The sequence below is a fragment of the Crotalus tigris genome, unplaced genomic scaffold (genome assembly GCF_016545835.1).
Source record: "Crotalus tigris isolate CLP2741 ecotype Arizona unplaced genomic scaffold, ASM1654583v1 scf7180000024277.1505481, whole genome shotgun sequence".
Lineage (NCBI taxonomy): Eukaryota > Metazoa > Chordata > Lepidosauria > Squamata > Viperidae > Crotalus > Crotalus tigris.
In genome coordinates this window covers 495,799-515,009 of record NW_024100449.1, presented here as the reverse complement: position 1 = coordinate 515,009, position 19,211 = coordinate 495,799, and the positions used below count along the sequence as shown (strand labels likewise).

Here is a 19,211-nt window from a genome sequence, read left to right as displayed (position 1 = left end):
AGGTTCAACCCCTTGTCAGACTCATGAACAGTTCTAGAGGCAGAAGTCGTGAGCGATTAAGGAATGTCCTGTCTACTACAGGGATCACCCTTGCCAGAACAGCTAACAGAAAGAGCAAAAAATTACAGTGCAATCTTTCCTTTTCCAGTTGAATCATTAAGTAGGCCGTAACATAACAGATCAGAGCTGAAGAAGCTTTTTTAATTAGAAGCGAAACATCTTCAAAGAAAAAAAAATACAAGAAAGTCCAGTTGCCTCATGAAAAAGCATCTTTGGGATAGGTCATAACATGAAGTGGCCCAATTTTACTATCTGCTTTGTGACGGTTGTTAAACAAATGCCTGATACCTGATAACTCTAATAATGGGAATTGGTGGAAATTTTACTGAAATGCATCTTGAAGATTTTGGGTCTCTACTGAGTACAGCAATTCTCCAGCCTCATAAGTAGCATTGATTTTAGGGATGTAATTTCCATCAGATGATGAAAAAAATACATATGTGTTGATATGATATCTGTAAGTGAAAAATAAGTTTGTGTGTGTGCCTGTGTGTCTGGTGTGTCTGTGTGTAAGTGAACTAATTCTCTTTTTTTTTCTTTTTTTTAAGTAGGGTGCATCCCCAAAGTATTTTGGATACTCCTGAACTTTCAAAGAGTGATCCAGAAAAGGTCAACATTTCTTTCTGTATTATCAAAAATATGGAAACTGCTCTGAATACTTCTAAAATACCAGAAATATCTTCTTTAGATAATCAGCTGGTTGATAATTTAACACGAAATCGTATCAATGGCTTCATTGCCCTTATTTGCATTTTGGGCTTGGTAGAAAATGGAAAGACCATTTATCTCCTGGCCTTTTCCATTAAGAGGAATTCTTTCACCATTTAAATCCTGAAACTCTCCATTGCTGATTTTGGGGTCCTCACATCCCTCATTATGGCAGCTATATTTGTGGGGGTGTCAACTTTTTATAAAGGAGCTTACATAGTTTTTTGAGCTCTTTTCCTTCACCTATTCTGCTAACCAGTTTCTGCTGATGGCCATCAGCCTGGACAGGTGTGTGTCTGTCCTCTTCCCACTCTGGCATCACTGCCATCATCCGCCATCTCACCACTCTTGTTTGTGGCCCCATTGGATGCTCTCCTTCCTGCTCTCTGTTGTGCACTTCATTCTCCACCAGACCAGCTTATTGTGAATGGCTTATTTTGTACGCCTCTCATGGTTTTGTCTACTGTGACCCTCTGGATTCACATGAGGTCTAAATCACAACGCAATCAAAGGAAGTTTCTCACCACCATCTTGCTGGCTCTCCTCCTCTTCCTCCTTTTTTCTCTCCCAATGTATGCCTCATATGTCATTTATTATTTCAGTTTCCCTCATCCCGTCCTCTTGACAATTGGAATAGGAAGTGCTACTCTCAAGAGCAGCATCAACCCCCTCCTTTATTTCTTAGTGGGGAGGAAGCAGAGGGGAAAGAGTCAGCCCAGAACATCCTTGAAGGTGGCTCTTCAAAGAGTCTTCAAGGATGAGCAGCAGGGCAGCCTGGAGGAACAGCAAGCTGCAAAGGAAGAACTTTCATGAAGTCTTACTATCACTGTACTCTCATGTTTGATAGCCATAAATAATATGTGCGTTCAATAAAAAACAAATTTATTGAACAAAGTAGCTAACGCCAAACAATATAAAAAGGAAAATGATTGTGTCACAGTATTGAGGGTTGACATAATCAGGGATGGCACGACCTGCAGGCAAAATGTGTTTAAGACCTAGTTACATGATATTGACAAAAGGAAAGTCCATCCACTTAAGTTAGAAAGTTGAAAGAACTGCCTGCAGAATTGGATGCAGCTGGAAATAGAGGTTGAGTAGAGATTTTCAAAGGAGTTTTTATATAAGGCAGAGGGAAGGATGAGAAACAATGGTTGGAAACTGATCAAGGAGAGAAGCAACCTGCAATTAAGGAGAAACTTCCTGACAGCGAGGAGAATCAACCAGTGGAATAGCTTGCCACCAGAAATTGTTGGAGCACCATCACTGGATATTTTTAAGACGAGACTGCATATTCACCTGTCTGAGATGGTATAGGTTCTACTGCTTGAGGGGGGGAGGGGGGCTGGACTAGAAGACCTCCAAGGTCCTTCCAGCTCTATTCTATTCTCTATTCCCTGTTGATTTGATAATGCTACACAAAATCCATTCTAAACAACAAGCTGGCTATGTGATCAATATTTCAGACAAATGGCTGTCCAATCCCTTCTTCAAAACTTCCAGTGTTGGAGCACTCACAACTTCTAGAGGCAAGCAGTTCCACTGATTAATTGTTCTAACTTTCAGGAAATTTCTTTTTAATTCTAAGTTGCTTCTCTCTATATATATATTCTCTCTCTCTATCGATATATAAATTTATATATATATAAAATGATACCAATTTATAATGCCTTGATAAGACCACACTTGGAATATTTCATCCAGTTTTGGTCGCCATGATATATAAAAAATGTTGAGAGTCTGGAAAAACTGCAGAGAAAAGCAACAAAGATGATGAGGGGCTAAATCATATGAACAATGGTTGCTGCAGTTGGGTAGGTCTTGTTTAATGAAAAGAATGACTAGGGGTGACATAATAGCAGAGTTCCAATATCTAAGGAGCTGCCACAAAGAAGAGGGAGTCAACCTAAGCACCTGAAGGCAGGACAATGGATGGAAACTAATCAAGCGGAGAACCAACCTAGAACTAAGGAGAAATTTCCTGACAGAACAATTAACCATTGGAACAACCTCCCTCCAGAAGTTGTGAATGCTCCAACAGTGGAACTTTTGAAGAAGAGATTGGACAACCATTTGTCTGAAAGTGTGTAGAGTTTCCTGCTTGAGCAGCAGGTTGGACTAGAAGACCTTCAAGGCTCCTGCTTATTCTGTTATCAATCAGAAGTAATAGTAATTAAACTTTAGTTTAATCCCAAAATGTATGGACACCATTGGGAAAGCATCGGCATTGACAAAATCACCATCAATGAGTTGCAAAAGGCTGCTTTACTTGAAACAGTTTACATCCTTTGATGATACATTTAACGCTATCAAACAGCAATATTTGCCCATCCCAGATCAATGCCAAATTCAATCACAACATCTGACTGTTTATGCAACCAACTAAAGTTTGTTAAACTTGTTTGCTATCCAACTCTCAATGACCCTGGGCACATACAACGTTCAAAGATAAAAAAAACAATAAAATCAATTAAAAATATCTCCTACTAACCACTTGGGAAATAAATGCTTCTACTATCCACAAAAAATGGTTTTTATGCCCAATTTTAATGCTTTCAAGATATTCTTTGATTAAATATTTGTTGTGATAAGGAATCGCGTTGAAGCTCCACACCTCTTTTGTGTTCAGTCCTTAGCATTAACTGAGGCTGGCTGTCCCCAGAGAGCTATTAATATACCCCTTGCAGATATTCTAGTTATTTTGTCCCAGCTGAAGACTTCTAAAAATATAAAACAGGACCAAAGTAGCAAAGCAAACACATGTCTTTCATCACTTAGATTGAAAGACATTTGCTTCTAGCTGAAGTTCTTCCTGAAGTTGTTGTTGTTGTTGTTGTTGTTGTTGTTGTTCTTCTTCTTCTTCTTCTTCTTCTTCTTCTTCTTCTTCTTCTTCTTCTTCTTCTTCTTCTTCTTCTTCTTCTTCTTCTTCTTCTTCGGAGGTCCCTATCTCTCCCTTTCTTTATAATTCATGAAAAAGAAATTCTTCAGATTAACTTATCAAAATTTACCCAGGGAGGGTTCAAATCTCTGAAAATAGTGGTTGAGTTGAGCATTGTACAATTTCAATTACATCTTATCATGATTAAAGGTTAGCACGTAAATAGGTAGTTGTTCAGTGTCTGAATTACAAGACAATCACTAAAACCACTTCATAGGGACAGCCACTTGTCTGAAATGGTACAGAGTCTTCTGCTTAAGCAGGGGTTTAGACTAGAAGACCTCCAAGGTCCCACCCTGCTCTATTCTGATTGACTCTGCAGTCCTGGATCTACGGAGTTTGTGCAAAATTTACAAGTAGTTTGATGTGAAAAATCAAGAGCAGAAAATAGTTAAGCAGACAAATATTCTTGCATTGGTCTAAGATCTACCAAATGTCTTACCTTTCTGAAACAATTGGTCCAAGTTCTTCAGATCTGAAGAGAAGAAGATTACTGTATCATGTAATTGACTGCTACAGGGACTGACAATGGCCAGAGCAGAATCAGATGTAGAGAAAATATGACGAGTTCAAATGTGTTGTTGAACAATTTACAGGATTAAATGTTGGACTATCAGACAGTTGTAAGCAGATCTTTTCAAGAAAACATCCTTTCTGTTCTTGGACAAGGAAGCAGATGTTGCTAAGAAGTCTCACACAACTATATATATATATATATATATATATACTGTGTCTTGCCTAATCACTGTGAACATGTAATGAGAAGAAGATTTGGTTCCTCTTTTTTGTAAGATAATCACCAGCTACAAAAGGAGGGCACTGCCCATAAACCTAGTCAACTCTGATGAAAATGATAATAGTTTTTTTTTTTTTTTTTTTAATTTCAAACTGGAAACTTCCATGCAGGTTTTCCCAGAAAGTCAATGGGGAAGTCAGCAGGAAAGGGTGAAAATCATTGGGAAAATTTTCCCTCCATTCACCCTTCAGCAGGTCCTATATGCTCACATCACACCGGCCAATCCAGCTCCCTATTCAAGCTCCCCACGCACACAACAATTGTCACAGCCCTGAGAAAAACTTGAGCATCATCCACCCACCCGGATATATGACAGACATGTCACACAACCTTGTGAAGTGCTCCACACCTACCCTCATGTATGTAATGTCTCTCACACACCCTCTTGTACCTCCTAACTCCCCCCACCATCTCCCCAGACCCTACGCATCCCCTCAGTCCCTCCCCCCATACAAAAATAACCAGTTATCTGCCTGCAGACCTGGGACTTTCAACTCCTTCCTGCTTCATCACTAACTTGGCTGGAAGTTAAATAATAATAATAATAATAATAATAATAATAATAATAATAATAATAATAATACTTCAGAATTCAAACAGACAAGCACCTGCAACATAACACCCCAGACTTAACAATTGTCGATAAGAAAGACAAAAAAGTCTGGATAGTGGACGTGGCAGTGCCTGGAGACAGCAGAATAGACGAGAAAGAACTGGAGAAGATAACAAAATACAAAGACCTACAAATAGAAATAGAAAGACTGTGGCAAAAGCAAGCAAGGGTAGTACCAATAGTCATAGGCTCCTTGGGTGCAATCCCAAAACAACTGGAGCACCACTTGAACACCATTGGCATTGACAAATTCGCTATTAGTCAATTGCAAAAGGCGGCCTTACTAGGAACTGCGATGATATCTGCAATACCATCAAACATCCACATCTGCCTATTCCAAGTCCTGGGTAAGGACTCAATAGGTAGACAAAATGCCAAATCCATTCTGAACATCTGGCTGACTGTGTGATGATCAATAATAATAATAATAATAATAATAATAATAATAATAATAATAATGTTGGAAGGACCTTGGAGGTCATCGAGTCCAACCCCCTGCTCAGGTAGGAAACCCTACACCATTCTGGACAAATGGCTGTCCAGTCTCTTCTTAAAAACTTCCAACGTGGGAGCATTCACCACGTCTGGAGGCAGGTTGTTCCATTGATTAATTTGTTCTAACTGTCAGGAAATTTCTTCTTAGTTCCAGGTTGCTTCTCTCCTTGATTAGTTTCCATCCATTGCTTCTTGTCCTGCCTTCAGGTGCTTTGCAGAATAGCTTGACTCCCTCTTCTTTGTAGCAACTGGGACTGGAAAAAATTGCCATTGCTAAGGGATGCAGTTATGCTTTATTAATGCATTACTTAATGATGACTTCTATTTGGTTAGACAAGCTACATAAGTTGTATATGTTCTGACTTTTTTTTCCGGTGGGTGCTCTGTTATGTTTTATATATTATGGGCATATCCCATTATTAATTTCAATTGATAGATGTGACATGAGCAGTGACAGAAAATAAAACCATGATTTTAACTTCTTTAGATGTTAGAACTTTAGTTTATCCAAGGAACCATAGTGGAATCCTCTCCCATCATGGTTAGGTATTTGATTGTCTCAAATCGCTAGTACTGAAAAGTACGGTGACCTTGTTTGGTAAGGTCTCCCTTGGCTACAGTTCAATATCCAGAAGATAAAGGGTCTTTCACAACCTCCAAGATTTTCCCAAGACTGGAAATAAGTTAGCCTGGACTGTTCTCTCCACAACATCACTTCAGAATTGTGGAAGTAAGTCTATGTGTCATTGTTCTGACTAACAAAACATTTCAAAGAACTTTCAGGCATTGTTTTTCCTAAAACGTCTTTAATCGTGTAACAAAGTGTCGGCACAGCATGGAGGATGCCAGGAACTGAATTCCCCTCCCCTGACCACATAATATTCCAGCCTATTTCCCTCCTCTTATTTGCAGTCATAAATCATGTTCTCCATTTAGTTTGAAGGGCAAAGTTTCCCTTTGGTTCTATAGCCCTCCATTTTCTTATCTTAACTAATCCCCACACACATTCTTTCTCCTCCCCTCCCAGCATCATCTAATTTAACTCTAAAAATACTACACAGCTTATATAGAGAGTGGCTGCCTCTTTATACATTGTCAAAGCAAGAACATCCAATGTTAGCAGCATTGACATTATGCTTGTATATATTGAAGGGGTACGTTGAAGGAGACGGAACCTCAGATATAATATTATGTCTGTAAAGTTTAATTGCATGAATGTCTACTCAAAAAGGAATCTTGTTGTTGCCATTTTCTCCCCTCATAGTTTACATTTGTTTGATAGCAAGTGTGGGATGCAATTCTCTGTGCTATCCCTGAGACATAGCCCTGTACAATCAATCTCAATTGCAAAACAATTTTAGTTATGGTATCATCATTTTGATGATTTTCTGGGATGGTCCTGGGTACAGAGCTTGTAGCAGTGGAGGGGAAATTCTTGCTTCCAACATCTTTCACCAATCCTCAACAAGAAATTTCATACTGCTGCTCTTATGTTTAACAAAACTCTCTTTATAATTCATTTCTGCTGCTAGAAAAAAACATTATTCTACTGATAAGATATATCTCTCATTAATGACAAGCTAAAATATGCTTTACAAAGGGTCTGAAACTTTTGTCTGGTTTCAGGAGCTTCATCTTCCTCGAAGACTCTTTGAAACAAGACTTTGATGCTCTCCCTGGACTGAGTTCGTTTCTTTCTCCCACCCAGAAAATAAATCACTGGGTTAATGCTGCTGTTTAGGCAAGCACTCAGACTAAAATAAAAAGGAAAGCTAAGATAGTCCCAGACGTAGCTCATGTCAACAAAATGATCAACAAATATGGAGACATATAACAGAACAGAAAGAATAAGGAAACAGAAAAGAGTAATTAAGATCATGACTAAAAGTCTTCCACGTTTGATCTGTTTAGATCTCAGATTTATAGTGATGAATAGGATACATACAAAATGGCCGCCGGGGGCTTCAGCCACACCCAAAATGGCCGCCGGGAGGCAATTCAAAATGGTGGCCGCCAATTTCGCGCCCGAAAAAACGGCCGTTGGAAGAAGGCCTTGAGGCCTAGGGTCTAAGCTGCAACGAGCCCTCGTTCGGGTGAATCGCCTGGGCTCCTAAAGCAGCTGGTGGCATGTGATTAGGCCGGCTGGAAAAGCTGTCGTCCAAGGCCTGACAGGCCCTCCCGGCTCCGAAAATTGGGCCGCGCCCAAATTCTCACCTGCTGCTCTCTGCTGGGGCCGAGGGACCTGGGAAGGCTCCCTCCAGGCTTGATGAGGCTCTGAAAACGACCTAAATCAAAGGTTTGATCTTGCTGTCCCTAACTGAGGGAAAACAAAGAAGGGAAAAGTTTCCCCCCCCCTAGAGGGAGAGGATTGTGAGTCTGTCAGCCTGAATAGGCTTCAGACTGGGATAATTGATCTTTCTTCTAGATATAATCGATTCTGAATCAATAATAAAATAACAAATAATAATAATAGCCTGAGCTAAGTAATTAAATAGAATTAAACAGTCTTCTGCTCCAGGAGCGAAGACAAAACGTGTCTTGGGGCAAAGAGACTAAGTCTAAAACTGGGGTGCAGTTGGCACAGAGGGGGCAGTACTAAATTTCAGACTTAGTCTAATTGGAGCAGATAGATTAAGACAACCCATCCGTGGGTTCTCCATCCAATCATGCTGGAGAATACATATTTCATGAGGCTCTGAATTCCAACCAGGAGGAAAGAGATGATCCAGAGGAAAGTGCAGACAGCAAGGGAGAAATATTTTGGTCGGAAACAGAGATACCAGATTGGGAAGAGGACAGCCACACACCGGTCAAGGGTGATGGCTGTCAGAAGAAATAGACCATTGATATATATGATGTCAGAGAGACAAAAAATAAAAAAAAACGGTGAGATAGGGATGGCATAAAATCTGTAAAATAAGGAGTTGAAACTATAGGCATAAATATGAGAACCCCACAGTCAGAAATAGCTAAATTCAGAATCAGCACGGTCCACTCACCCATCACAAGTGACAACGTTCAAAGAACTGACTGTAGAATTTGATACAGGTGGAAGAGGTGTTTTTATAAAAAGCAAAGGATTGAATGTCATCACAGCAAACGGGGAACAATCTTTTACAGAAAACATGGAGCACTTTCTCTTCTGGCTTGAAAAAGATAATCTAAAAGATACACATACCACACACACACACACACACACACTGTGCCTTGCCTAATCAGAACTTACCACTATGTGACACCAGGATGCTGTAACTGTTTTCTTAAGAAAATCATGATTAATCATGTAATCATGCAACAGTCAACTAACAGTCAACAAAGATTTGTCAACATTTACCCAGGAATTGAGAGAGTAAAAATCCCTAGAAATAGTAGTTGAGTTTATCGCTGTACAATTTCAATTACATCTTATCATGCGTAAAAGTTAACATGTCAATAGGCAGTTGTTCAGTGTCTGAAGTACACCACAATCACTAAAGACATTTCATATGTTAAATTTGCATTTCTCAGAACTATCAACAATGATCCATTACACTTTCTCCATTCTCATAATTCCAAATCCATGAGATAGTCATAACCTCTCCACCTTACCACTAAAAATGCGACTACATATAAACATTACAAGATTTTGACATGAAAAATCAGATACAGAAATTACTAATTAAGTGCACATACATTCGTCTAATTGTACATGGCTAAGTTAGTTTAGATCTGCCAAACATCTTACCTATTTGAGATCTATGATTAGTTACATTTCCAGAATTCTCATAATGTCAAAAAAATATTTTCTGGGTATTGAGGAATGAAGTCAGTGGTGGGATTCAAATACCTGAACAACTGGTTCTCTTCATGAGCAAAATTTCCAGAAGTCCGTTCTGAGCCAGGGAGGCCTCCCAGACCCAGAGTGCCCCACTGGAAGTGAGTCCACACCACTTCCGGAAGTCCATTCTGAGCTGGGGAGGCCTACCAGGCCCAGAACGGTCCACCAGAAGTGGCATGGATGCACTTCCGGGGGGTCATTCTGGGCCTGAGAGTCCTTAGAATGGACTTCCAAAAGTGGCATCCATGCACTTCCGGCAGCGCGTCTGAGCCTTGTGAAAAAGGGGTTCGCTAAAGTCAACAAAAATAGAATCAAAATCACATGAAGTATTAGTACCGCTTTATAAAGCCTTAGCAAGACCACACATAAAACACTGAATCCAGTTTTGGTCACCCCATTATAAAAAAGATGTTGAGACTTTGGAAAAAGTACAGAGAAGAACAACTAAGACGATTAAAGCCCTGGAGACTAAAAGATAGGAAGAATGCTGCAGGAACTGGGTATGGCTAGTTTAGAGAAAAAAAGGACTAGGGGGGGACATGATGGCAGTATTCCAGTATTCCAGGGGGGGTCAACTTATTTTCCAAAGCACCAGGGGCAAGATAAGAAACAACAGATGGAAACTAATCAAGGAGAGAAGCAACCTAGAATTAAGGAGAAACTTCCTAGCAGTGCAAAGTATCAGTGGAACAGCTTGCCTTCAAAAGTTGTAGGTGCTTCATCATTGGAGGCTTTCAAAAAGAGACTGGACAGCCACCTGTCTGAAATGGCATAGGATCTCCTGCTTGAGCAAGGGGTTGGACTAGAAGACCTCCAAGGTCCCTTCTAGCTCTATTCTGATTAGGTATTGGGTATTTATGTTCTTTAAGAGAATTTTAAGAAAAATATGTGATTGGAGGCCCAGATGCATTTCTGAAAATGAAGGAAGGGTGGGAAGAAAAATTTCCTTTTCAAAATTACTATATATTTTGAATTAATTGTTAGTTAAATAGTTCTGGGGCAGAAACCTTAAGGAGCCCCTAGATTCTGATTATTGGCCTATGATCATTATATAAAAGACCCACAGACATAAACACACACACATTTAAATATGGAAGAAGTTTCTAACACATATTAGCATTTTTGCTGCCTGGTGTTATTGATCATAATCATGACTTACTATAATTGCTTCCTCTCTAAAGAATATCTCCATGACAATCATCGCAGGTGGCGCAGCAGTTAGAGTGCAGTACTGCAGGCCACTTTAGCTGACTGTATTTAGCAGGTCAGCGGTTCAAATCTCACCGGCTCAAGGTTGACTTAGCCTTCCATCCTTCCGGGGTAGGTAAAATGAGGACCCAGATTGTTGGGGGCAATGTAAATATATATATATACATTGCTTACTGGTGTACACCCTTAGAGAGTGCTTGCACTTAAAGCGGTATATAAGTCTCATAAATAAATAAATAAATTGCGCTTCCCACACCCTTCGTTTTGGATATGCACATTACAACACGTAAGTATAATATAGTACAAAATATTTTCTTTGTGGGACTGCAGTCTTCCACTTGTTTCATAATATTGCAAAAGGAAAAATTCCTTCCCTGCTCTACTGTTGCTGCTGCAATGGGGATCCTTTGTGATGGATGGAGGTGGTCCAACCCATGTTGGGTGAATGTCCAAAGACATCCCAAGAGAATCAATGAGGAAGTTTTGATCCAGTGCAGGAGTCGGATAAGGGAAAGCGGTTCCTGACAGCAGCTCATTCCCCAGGTCAGAATGACTAGGAAACTTCCATTGAAAGCATGTATGAAGATGGCAGAGTCTTAAAAACCTAACATTCTGAAATGTGGAGTAGAACTCAGATAAATAAGATCTCCAAAGATGCAAATATTATTGACCTAGACTTAGTTATGTATATTATGAAGCATCAAACAGACATGAGAGTTTTAGCATTGTATAGATAGAAAGAACAGAACAGAAACTGAACAAAAAGTAGAAGAGATGAAATTCATTTCAGTCCATTAGAATCCCAGAAAAAGAAAAGAAGAGAAGAATGGATTGCAAAGTCACCATAAAACCCTGAACCCTGTTAATTTCTCCCCTGTCCTATTCAAGGATGTATAAGTAGTCCTCAGCCTCAAATTTCTGGATCACACTTAGGACTGTACTTGTTTTCAAACCAAAAGTCTACTGTTTGCAAATACATTTGCCCTAGATATGGAGGTTGGAGAAATTGTGAGGTAGAATTACATCATCGCTCCTGTTATCTTTCCATTAGTACAATCCATGTAATCAGAAGAATAACTGAACTTTGGAGGTCTTTGTTTGGAATCTATGGCACGTTCTTGATCACATGACAATTGTCATATATATGGTCTACCTATAGGTCCACAAGCTCTTTTTCCTTTAAATGGGAAAAAAGATCAGCAACCTGATGTTCGTCAGAACTTTTGATTGCAACATCCTTTAACCTTAGGTTAGTAGGCACCGGCAAAAGGAGGACATGTCCTATTTTCTCCCACCTTTCTTCACTCTGGCACGCATACGTCTCTTGACTTTTGAGTATCTAAGTAGCTTTTCACTGGGCCGTTTGTTGTTCAATCACTAAGTTGTATCCGAGTCTTCATGACCATAGCACGCCAGGGCCCCCTGTCCACTGTCTTCAAACATTTGCCCAAATTGATATTCATTGTGTGGATTACACTAACCATCTCATCCTCTGTCTATGGAGATTCTCAGTCATCCATGTCAGAGTTCTCCCCAAGATGCTTTTTCACGAGGCAACTGAACTTTCTTGTTTTTCTTTGAAAACGTTTAGCTTCTCATCCAAGAAGCTTCTTCAGCATTCCAGATCTTCAGCAATACTGAAGAATTTTCTTGGATGAGAAGCAAAATGTCTTCAAAGAAAAACGAGAAAGTTCAGCATCTTTGGGATCTCATCCTCTGCCCTCCCCTTCTCCTTTGGCCTTCCGTCTTTCCCAACATCGGGGTCTTTTCCAAAGAGTCCTCTCTTTTCATTTGGTGGCCAAAGTATCTGAGCTTCAGCTTCTGTATCTGTCCTTCCAAAGAACATTCAGGGTTGATTTCCTTTAGGATTGACTGATTTGACCTCCTTGTACTTCAAGGGACTTTCAAGAATCTTCTCCAGCACCACAATTTGAAACCATTGATCCTTTGGCACTCAGCCTTCCTTATGGTCCAACTCTCCCAACCATCAAATGCAATTAGCATTTATTAGAGTTAACAAGCTCGGGTTGATATACTGACAAGACCTTTATCAGTTACACATTGAAGACTAACTGCTAGTGCTAGCACGGTCCTTTCAATGTACATTTGCTGCTGTGTGCCTGCATTCATACTGGTAACCCCCTCCAAAGAATGTAAAGGCAAACATTAAATATTGTGTCTTCCACCCCACCCATATATGTTTTCCTTTCCTATTTTTTGGGTTGTTCTTTGCTTGTTCAGATATAGGATAACCCTACTGTGGCCTCAGCCAGAATGTCTAATAATGGGAATTGGTGGCAATTTTACTGAAATGCATCTTGAAGATTTTGGGGTGAAAAGCTGTATTGAGTATTAATCACTCATAAGTAGCAGTGATTTTAGGGCTGTAATTTCCATCAGATGGTGAAAAAATACATATGTGTTGATATGATATGTGGAAGTGAAAAATAAGTGCTTGTGTACATGTGTGTTTGGGGGGGTGTTTGTATGTGTGTCTGTATAAGAGAACTGATTCTCTTTTCCTTTTTTTTAAGCAGGGATCATCCAAATCTTATTTTGAATACTTCTGAACTTTCAAGGAGTGATCCAGAAAAAGACAGCACTCCTTTCCATATTATCGAATGGGTGGAAAGTGCTCTGAATACTTCTAAAATATCAGAAATGTCTTTTCCAGATAATCCAAATAATTTAACACGAAATCTTATCAATGGCTTCATTGTCCTTATTTGCATTTTAGCCCTGGTAGGAAATGGAAGAACCATTTATCTTCTGGCCTTTTCCATTAAGAGGAATTATTTCACCACTTACATCCTGAATCTCTCCATCGCTGATTTTGGGGACCTCTCATCCCTCATTATGGCAGCTATATTTGTGGGGGTGTCAACTCTTCATAAATTAATTTATGTTGTCCAATTTTTTTTCTTCTTCTTTTTTGAGCTCTTTTCTTTCACCTATTCTGCTACCCAGTTTCCGCTGATGGCCATCAGCCTGGACAGGTGTGTGGCTGTCCTCTTCCCACTCTGGCATTGCTGCCATCATGTGCCATATTTCTCCACTCTTGTTTGTGGCCTCATCTGGATCCTCTCCTTTAATGGGCCTTGATTCCAGGATTTTGACATCTAGATTGGATTGCTTCTCTATCAGATATCTTTTGGTTGTTACAGGTTTCAAGATACGATTATGTTTTCAAGAACTTCCTTGTGTGCGATAACACTTAAAGTTGCCAAATTCAGAAGAATATTGTGCAAGTTCTTTTTATTTTTTCTGAGAAAGCTTGGTGAAACTCCATTCTCTTTCTCAACTGCACTTACATCAAGTGCAGGCTAAGGGGATTCATTCAAAAAAAAAACCCTCATGGTTAGATCCTGAAAGAGACCAGGTATTCCCATTGGAGATTCACCACCAGGTTTGTCTACAGCAGGAGTAGGCAACCAGACTTTCTGTTACGGTAATTGTTATTTACAAAATACTCCTTTTTGAGTTTAAGATAAGACTTAGAGACCATTAGTATGAGATCAGCTAATCTCTCAGGATCCTCTAGCCAATATTAGAACTCGTTATAACAGCAGGTTTTTCCTCTGGATAGTGTGACAGCAATCTTCCCATCTCTGACTTGTTGACTGGTGTGTCTGACTTTGGTTGAATGTCTTTTATCTGAGTACTTTTTCTTCATGGGAGGAAGACAAAGAAGAATTGCTCATGATCTGGGCACAAAAACCCAAGAAAATCCTAGAAGCATCTAAGAATGGATAGAATAGAATAGAATGGAATGGAATGGAATGGAGTAGAGTAGAGTAGAGTAGAGTAGAGTAGAGTAGAGTAGAGTAGAGTAGAGTAGAGTAGAGTAGAGTAGAGTAGAGTAGAGTAGAGTAGAATACAGTAGAGCAGAGCAGAATAACAGAGTTTAAGGGACCTTGGAGGTTTTCTAACCCGAAGCCCCTGATCAGGCAGGAAACCCTATATGATTTCAGATAAATGATTGTCCAATCTCTTCTTAAAAGCATCCAGTGTTGGAGCATTCACAAATTATGGAGATAAGTTGTTCCACTGGTCATTTGTTCTGACTGTCAGGAAATTTCTTCTTAGTTCTAGGTTGCTTCTCTCCTTGGTTAGTTTCCATCCGTTGCTTCTTGTCCTGTCTTCAGTGCTTTGGAGAATAGCTTGAATCCCTCTTCTTTGTGGCAGCCCCTGAGATATTGGAACACTGCTATCCTGTCACCCCCTAGTCCTTCTTTTCATTAAACGTGATAAACCCAATTCCAGCAACCACTCTTTATATGTTTTAGCTTCCAGTCTATATGATCTGGTCCCTGACTACAAGCCAGTAGGGGCAACCTGTTTATTTATTACAAATAATTAGTTCAACCCCTTGTCAGACTCATGAACAGTTCTAGAGGCAGAAGTTGTGAGCCATTAAGGAATGTCCTGTCTACTACAGGGATCACCCCTGCTAGAACAGCTAATAGAAAGAGCAAAAAATAAAAGTGCAATCTTTCCTTTTCCAGTTGACTCATTAAGTAGGCCATAACATAACAGGTCAGAGCTGAAGAAGCTTCTTGAACGAGAAGCGAAACATCTTCAAAGAAAAAGAAGAAGAAAGTCCAGTTGCCTCATGAAAAAGCATCTTTGGGATAGGTCATAACATGAAGTGGCCCAATTTTACTACCTGCTTTGTGAAGGTTGTTGAACAAATGCCTGATACCTGATAACTCTAATAATAGGAATTTCTTGGAAATTTTACTGAAATGCATCTTGAAGATTTTGGGTCTCTACTAAGTACAGCAATTCTCCAGCCGCATAAGGAGCATTGATTTTAGGGATTTAATTTCCATCAGATGATGAAAAAAATACATATGTGTTGATATGATATCTGTAAGTGAAAAGTAAGTTTGTGTATGTGTCTGTGTGTCTGTGTGTAAGTGAACTAATTCTCTTTTCTTTTTTTTTTTTTTAAGCAGGTTGCATCCCCAACTATTTTGGATACGCCCGAACTTTCAAGGAATGATCCAGAAAAGGTCAAAATTTCTTTCCGTATGATCGAAAATATGGAAACTGCTCTGAATACTTCTAAAATACCAGAAATGTCTTCTCTAGATAATCAGTTGGTTGATAATGTAACACGAAATGGCTTCATTGCCCTTATCTGCATTTTGGGCCTGGTAGAAAATGGAATAGGAAAAGCAATACTGGGATACAATCCCCAAAATGACAGAATGATCTCAATTTGAATCCAAGGCAAACCATTCAATATCACAGTAGTCCAAATCTATGCCCCAACCACTGGTGCTGAAGAGGATGAAATTGACCGGTTCTATGAAGCCCTACAGCACCTTATAGAATTGACACCCAAAAATGATGTCCTTATCATCATGGGGGATTGGAATGCTAAGGTAGGAAGCCAAAAGATAACTGGAATAACAGGCAAGTTTGGCCTTGGAGAACAAAATGAAGCAGGGCACAGGCTAATAGAATTTTGTCAAGAGAATACGATGGTCATAACAAACACTCTTTTCCAACAGCCCAAGAGACGGCTCTACACATGGACATCACCAGACGGTCAACATAGAAATCAGATTGACTATGTGCTCTGCAGCCAAAGATGGAGAAGCTCTATACAGTCAGTAAAAACAAGACCAGGAGCTGACTGTGGCTCAGATCATGAGCTTCTCGTTGCAAAATTTAGGCTTAAATTGAAAAAAGTAGGGAAAAGCACTAGGCCACTCAGGTATGAACTAAATCATATTCCTGATGAATATACAGTAGAGGTGACAAATAGATTTAAGGAACTGGATCTGATAGACAGAATGCCTGAAGAACTATGGATGGAAGTTCGCAACATTGTACAAGAGGTAGCAACTAAAACCATCCCAAAGAAAAAGAAATGCAAGAAAGCAAAATGGCTGTCTCAGGAAGCTTTGCAAATAGCTGAGGAAAGAAGGGAAGCGAAAGGCAAAGGAGAAAGAGAAATATACACCCAATTGAATGCAGAATTCCAGAGAGTAGCTAGAAGAGATAAGAATGCCTTTTTAAATGAACAGTGCAAAGAAATAGAAGAAAACAACAGAACAGGGAGGACCAGAGATCTCTTCAAGAAAATTGGAGATATGAAGGGAACGTTTCATGCAAAGATGGGCATGATAAAGGACAAAAATGGCAGAGACCTAACAGAGGCAGAAGAGATTAAGAAGAGATGTCAAAACTACACAGAAGAACTATACAAGAATGAGCTTAACATCCCAGATAACCACAATGAGATGGTCATTGACCTCGAACCAGACATCCTAGAATGTGAAGTGAAATGGGCCTTAGAAAATCTGAGCAACAACAAAGCTAGTGGAGGTGACAGTATTCCAGCTGAGCTATTCAAAATCTTAAAAGACGATGCAGTAAAAGTGCTACACTCAATTTGCCAGCAAATTTGGAAAACTCAACAGTGGCCACAGGATTGGAAAAGGTCAGTTTACATTCCAATTCCAAAGAAAGGCAATGCCAAAGAATGTTCAAACTATCGCACCATTGCACTCATTTCACATGCTAGTAAAGTTATGCTTAAAATCCTACAAGCTAGACTCCAGCAGTATGTGGATCGAGAACTACCAGAAGTACAGGCAGGATTTCGAAGAGGCAGAGGAACTAGAGATCAAATTGCCAACATACGCTGGATCATGGAGAAAGCTAGGGAGTTCCAGAAAAACATCTACTTCTGCTTCATTGACTATGCAAAAGCCTTTGATTGTGTGGATCACAACAAATTGTGGCAAGTTCTTAAAGAGATGGGAGTACCAGACCATCTCATTTGTCTCTTGAGAAACCTATATGCGGGTCAAGAAGCAACAGTGAGAACCGAACACGGAACCACTGATTGGTTCAAAATTGGAAAAGGAGTCCGGCAAGGCTGTATACTGTCGCCCTGCCTATTTAACTTATATGCAGAGCACATCATGAGAAAGGCAGGGCTAGATGAATCAAAAGTTGGAATTAAGATTGCCGGGAGAAATATCAACAACCTAAGATATGCAGATGATACCACTCTAATGGCAGAAAGTGAAGAGGAACTAAAGAGCCTCTTGATGCGGGTGAAGAAGGAGAGTGCAAAAGTTGGCTTGAAACTCAACATTAAGAAAACCAAAATCATGGCATCCGGCCCTCTCAATTCCTGGCAAATAGATGGGGAAGAAATGGAGGTAGTGACAGATTTTATTTTTCTGGGCTCCAAGATCACCTCAGATGGGGACTGCAGCCAAGAAATTAAAAGACGCTTGCTCCTGGGGAGGAAAGCTATGGCAAATCTAGACAGCATTCTAAAAAGCAGAGACATCACCCTGCCAACAAAAGTGCGCATAGTCCAGGCCATGGTTTTCCCAGTTGCAATGTATGGCTGTGAAAGTTGGACCATAAGAAAGGCTGAGCGCAAAAGAATTGAGGCCTTTGAACTGTGGTGCTGGAGAAGACTCCTGCGAGTCCCTTGGACTGCAAGGCGTTCAAACCGGTCAGTCCTAGAAGAGATCAACCCCGACTGCTCTTTAGAAGGCCAGATCCTGAAGTTGAAACTCAAGTACTTTGGCCACCTAATGAGAAGGAAGGATTCACTGGAGAAGAGCCTAATGCTGGGAAAGATTGAGGGCAATAGAAGAAGGGGACGACAGAGAATGAGATGGCTGGATGGAGTCACTGAAGCAGTAGGTGTGAATTTAAATGGACTCCAGAAGATGGTAGAGGACAGGAAGACCTGGAGGAATGTTGTCCATGGGGTCGCGACGGGTCGGACACGACTTCGCAATTAACAACAACAGAAAATGGAAAGACCATTTATCTCCTGGCCTTTTCCATTAAGAGGAATTCTTTCACCATTTAAATCCTGAATCTCTCCATGGCTGATTTTGGGTTCCTCACATCCCTCATTATGGCAGCTATATTTGTGAGGGTGTCAACTTTTTATAAAGGAACTTACATAGTCCGAACCTTTTTCTTCTTGTTTTTTCAGCTCTTTTCCTTCACCTATTCTGCTAGCCAGTTTCTGATGACGGCCGTCAGCCTGGACATCTGTGTGGCTGTCCTTTTCCCTCTGGCAATCGCTGCCATCGTCGTCCATATCTGGATCCTCTCCTTCTTGCTCTCTGTAGTGCACTTCATTCTCCACCAGACCAGAAGCTCTGGAAGTTCATCTTTGCTTTACCAGCTGATTGTGAATGGTTTATTTTGTACACCTCTCATGGTTTTGTCTACTGTGACCCTCTGGATTCACATGAGGTCTAAATCGCAACACAATCAAAGGAAGTTCCTCACCACCATCTTGCTGGCTCTCCTCTTCTTCCTCCTTTTTTCTCTCCCAATGTATGCCTCATATGTCATTTATTATTTCAGTTTCCCTCATCCTGTCCTCTTGACAACTGGAATAGGAAATGCTACTCTCAAGAGCAGCATCAACCCACTCCTTTATTTCTTCGTGGGGAGGAAGCAGAGGGGAAAGAGTCAGCCCAGAACATCTTTGAAGGTGGTTCCTCAAATACTCTTCAAGGATGAGCAGCAGGGCAGCCTGGAGGAACAACAAGTTGCAAAGGAAGAACTTTCGTGA

General features: G+C 40.2%; 1 protein-coding gene and 1 pseudogene across 1 annotated transcript; both read left to right on the top strand.

The window, feature by feature from the left end:
- Nucleotides 1-699: 699 nt before the first annotated feature.
- Nucleotides 700-1,581, top strand: LOC120299092 (annotated as a pseudogene).
- A 10,045-nt stretch (nt 1,582-11,626) lies between these two features.
- Nucleotides 11,627-19,211, top strand: LOC120299091 (proto-oncogene Mas-like). The gene is made up of 3 exons (XM_039323532.1): nt 11,627-11,649; nt 13,174-13,707; nt 18,728-19,211. Exons 1-3 carry the CDS (start codon nt 11,627-11,629, stop codon nt 19,209-19,211), a joined length of 1,041 nt encoding a protein of 346 aa, XP_039179466.1.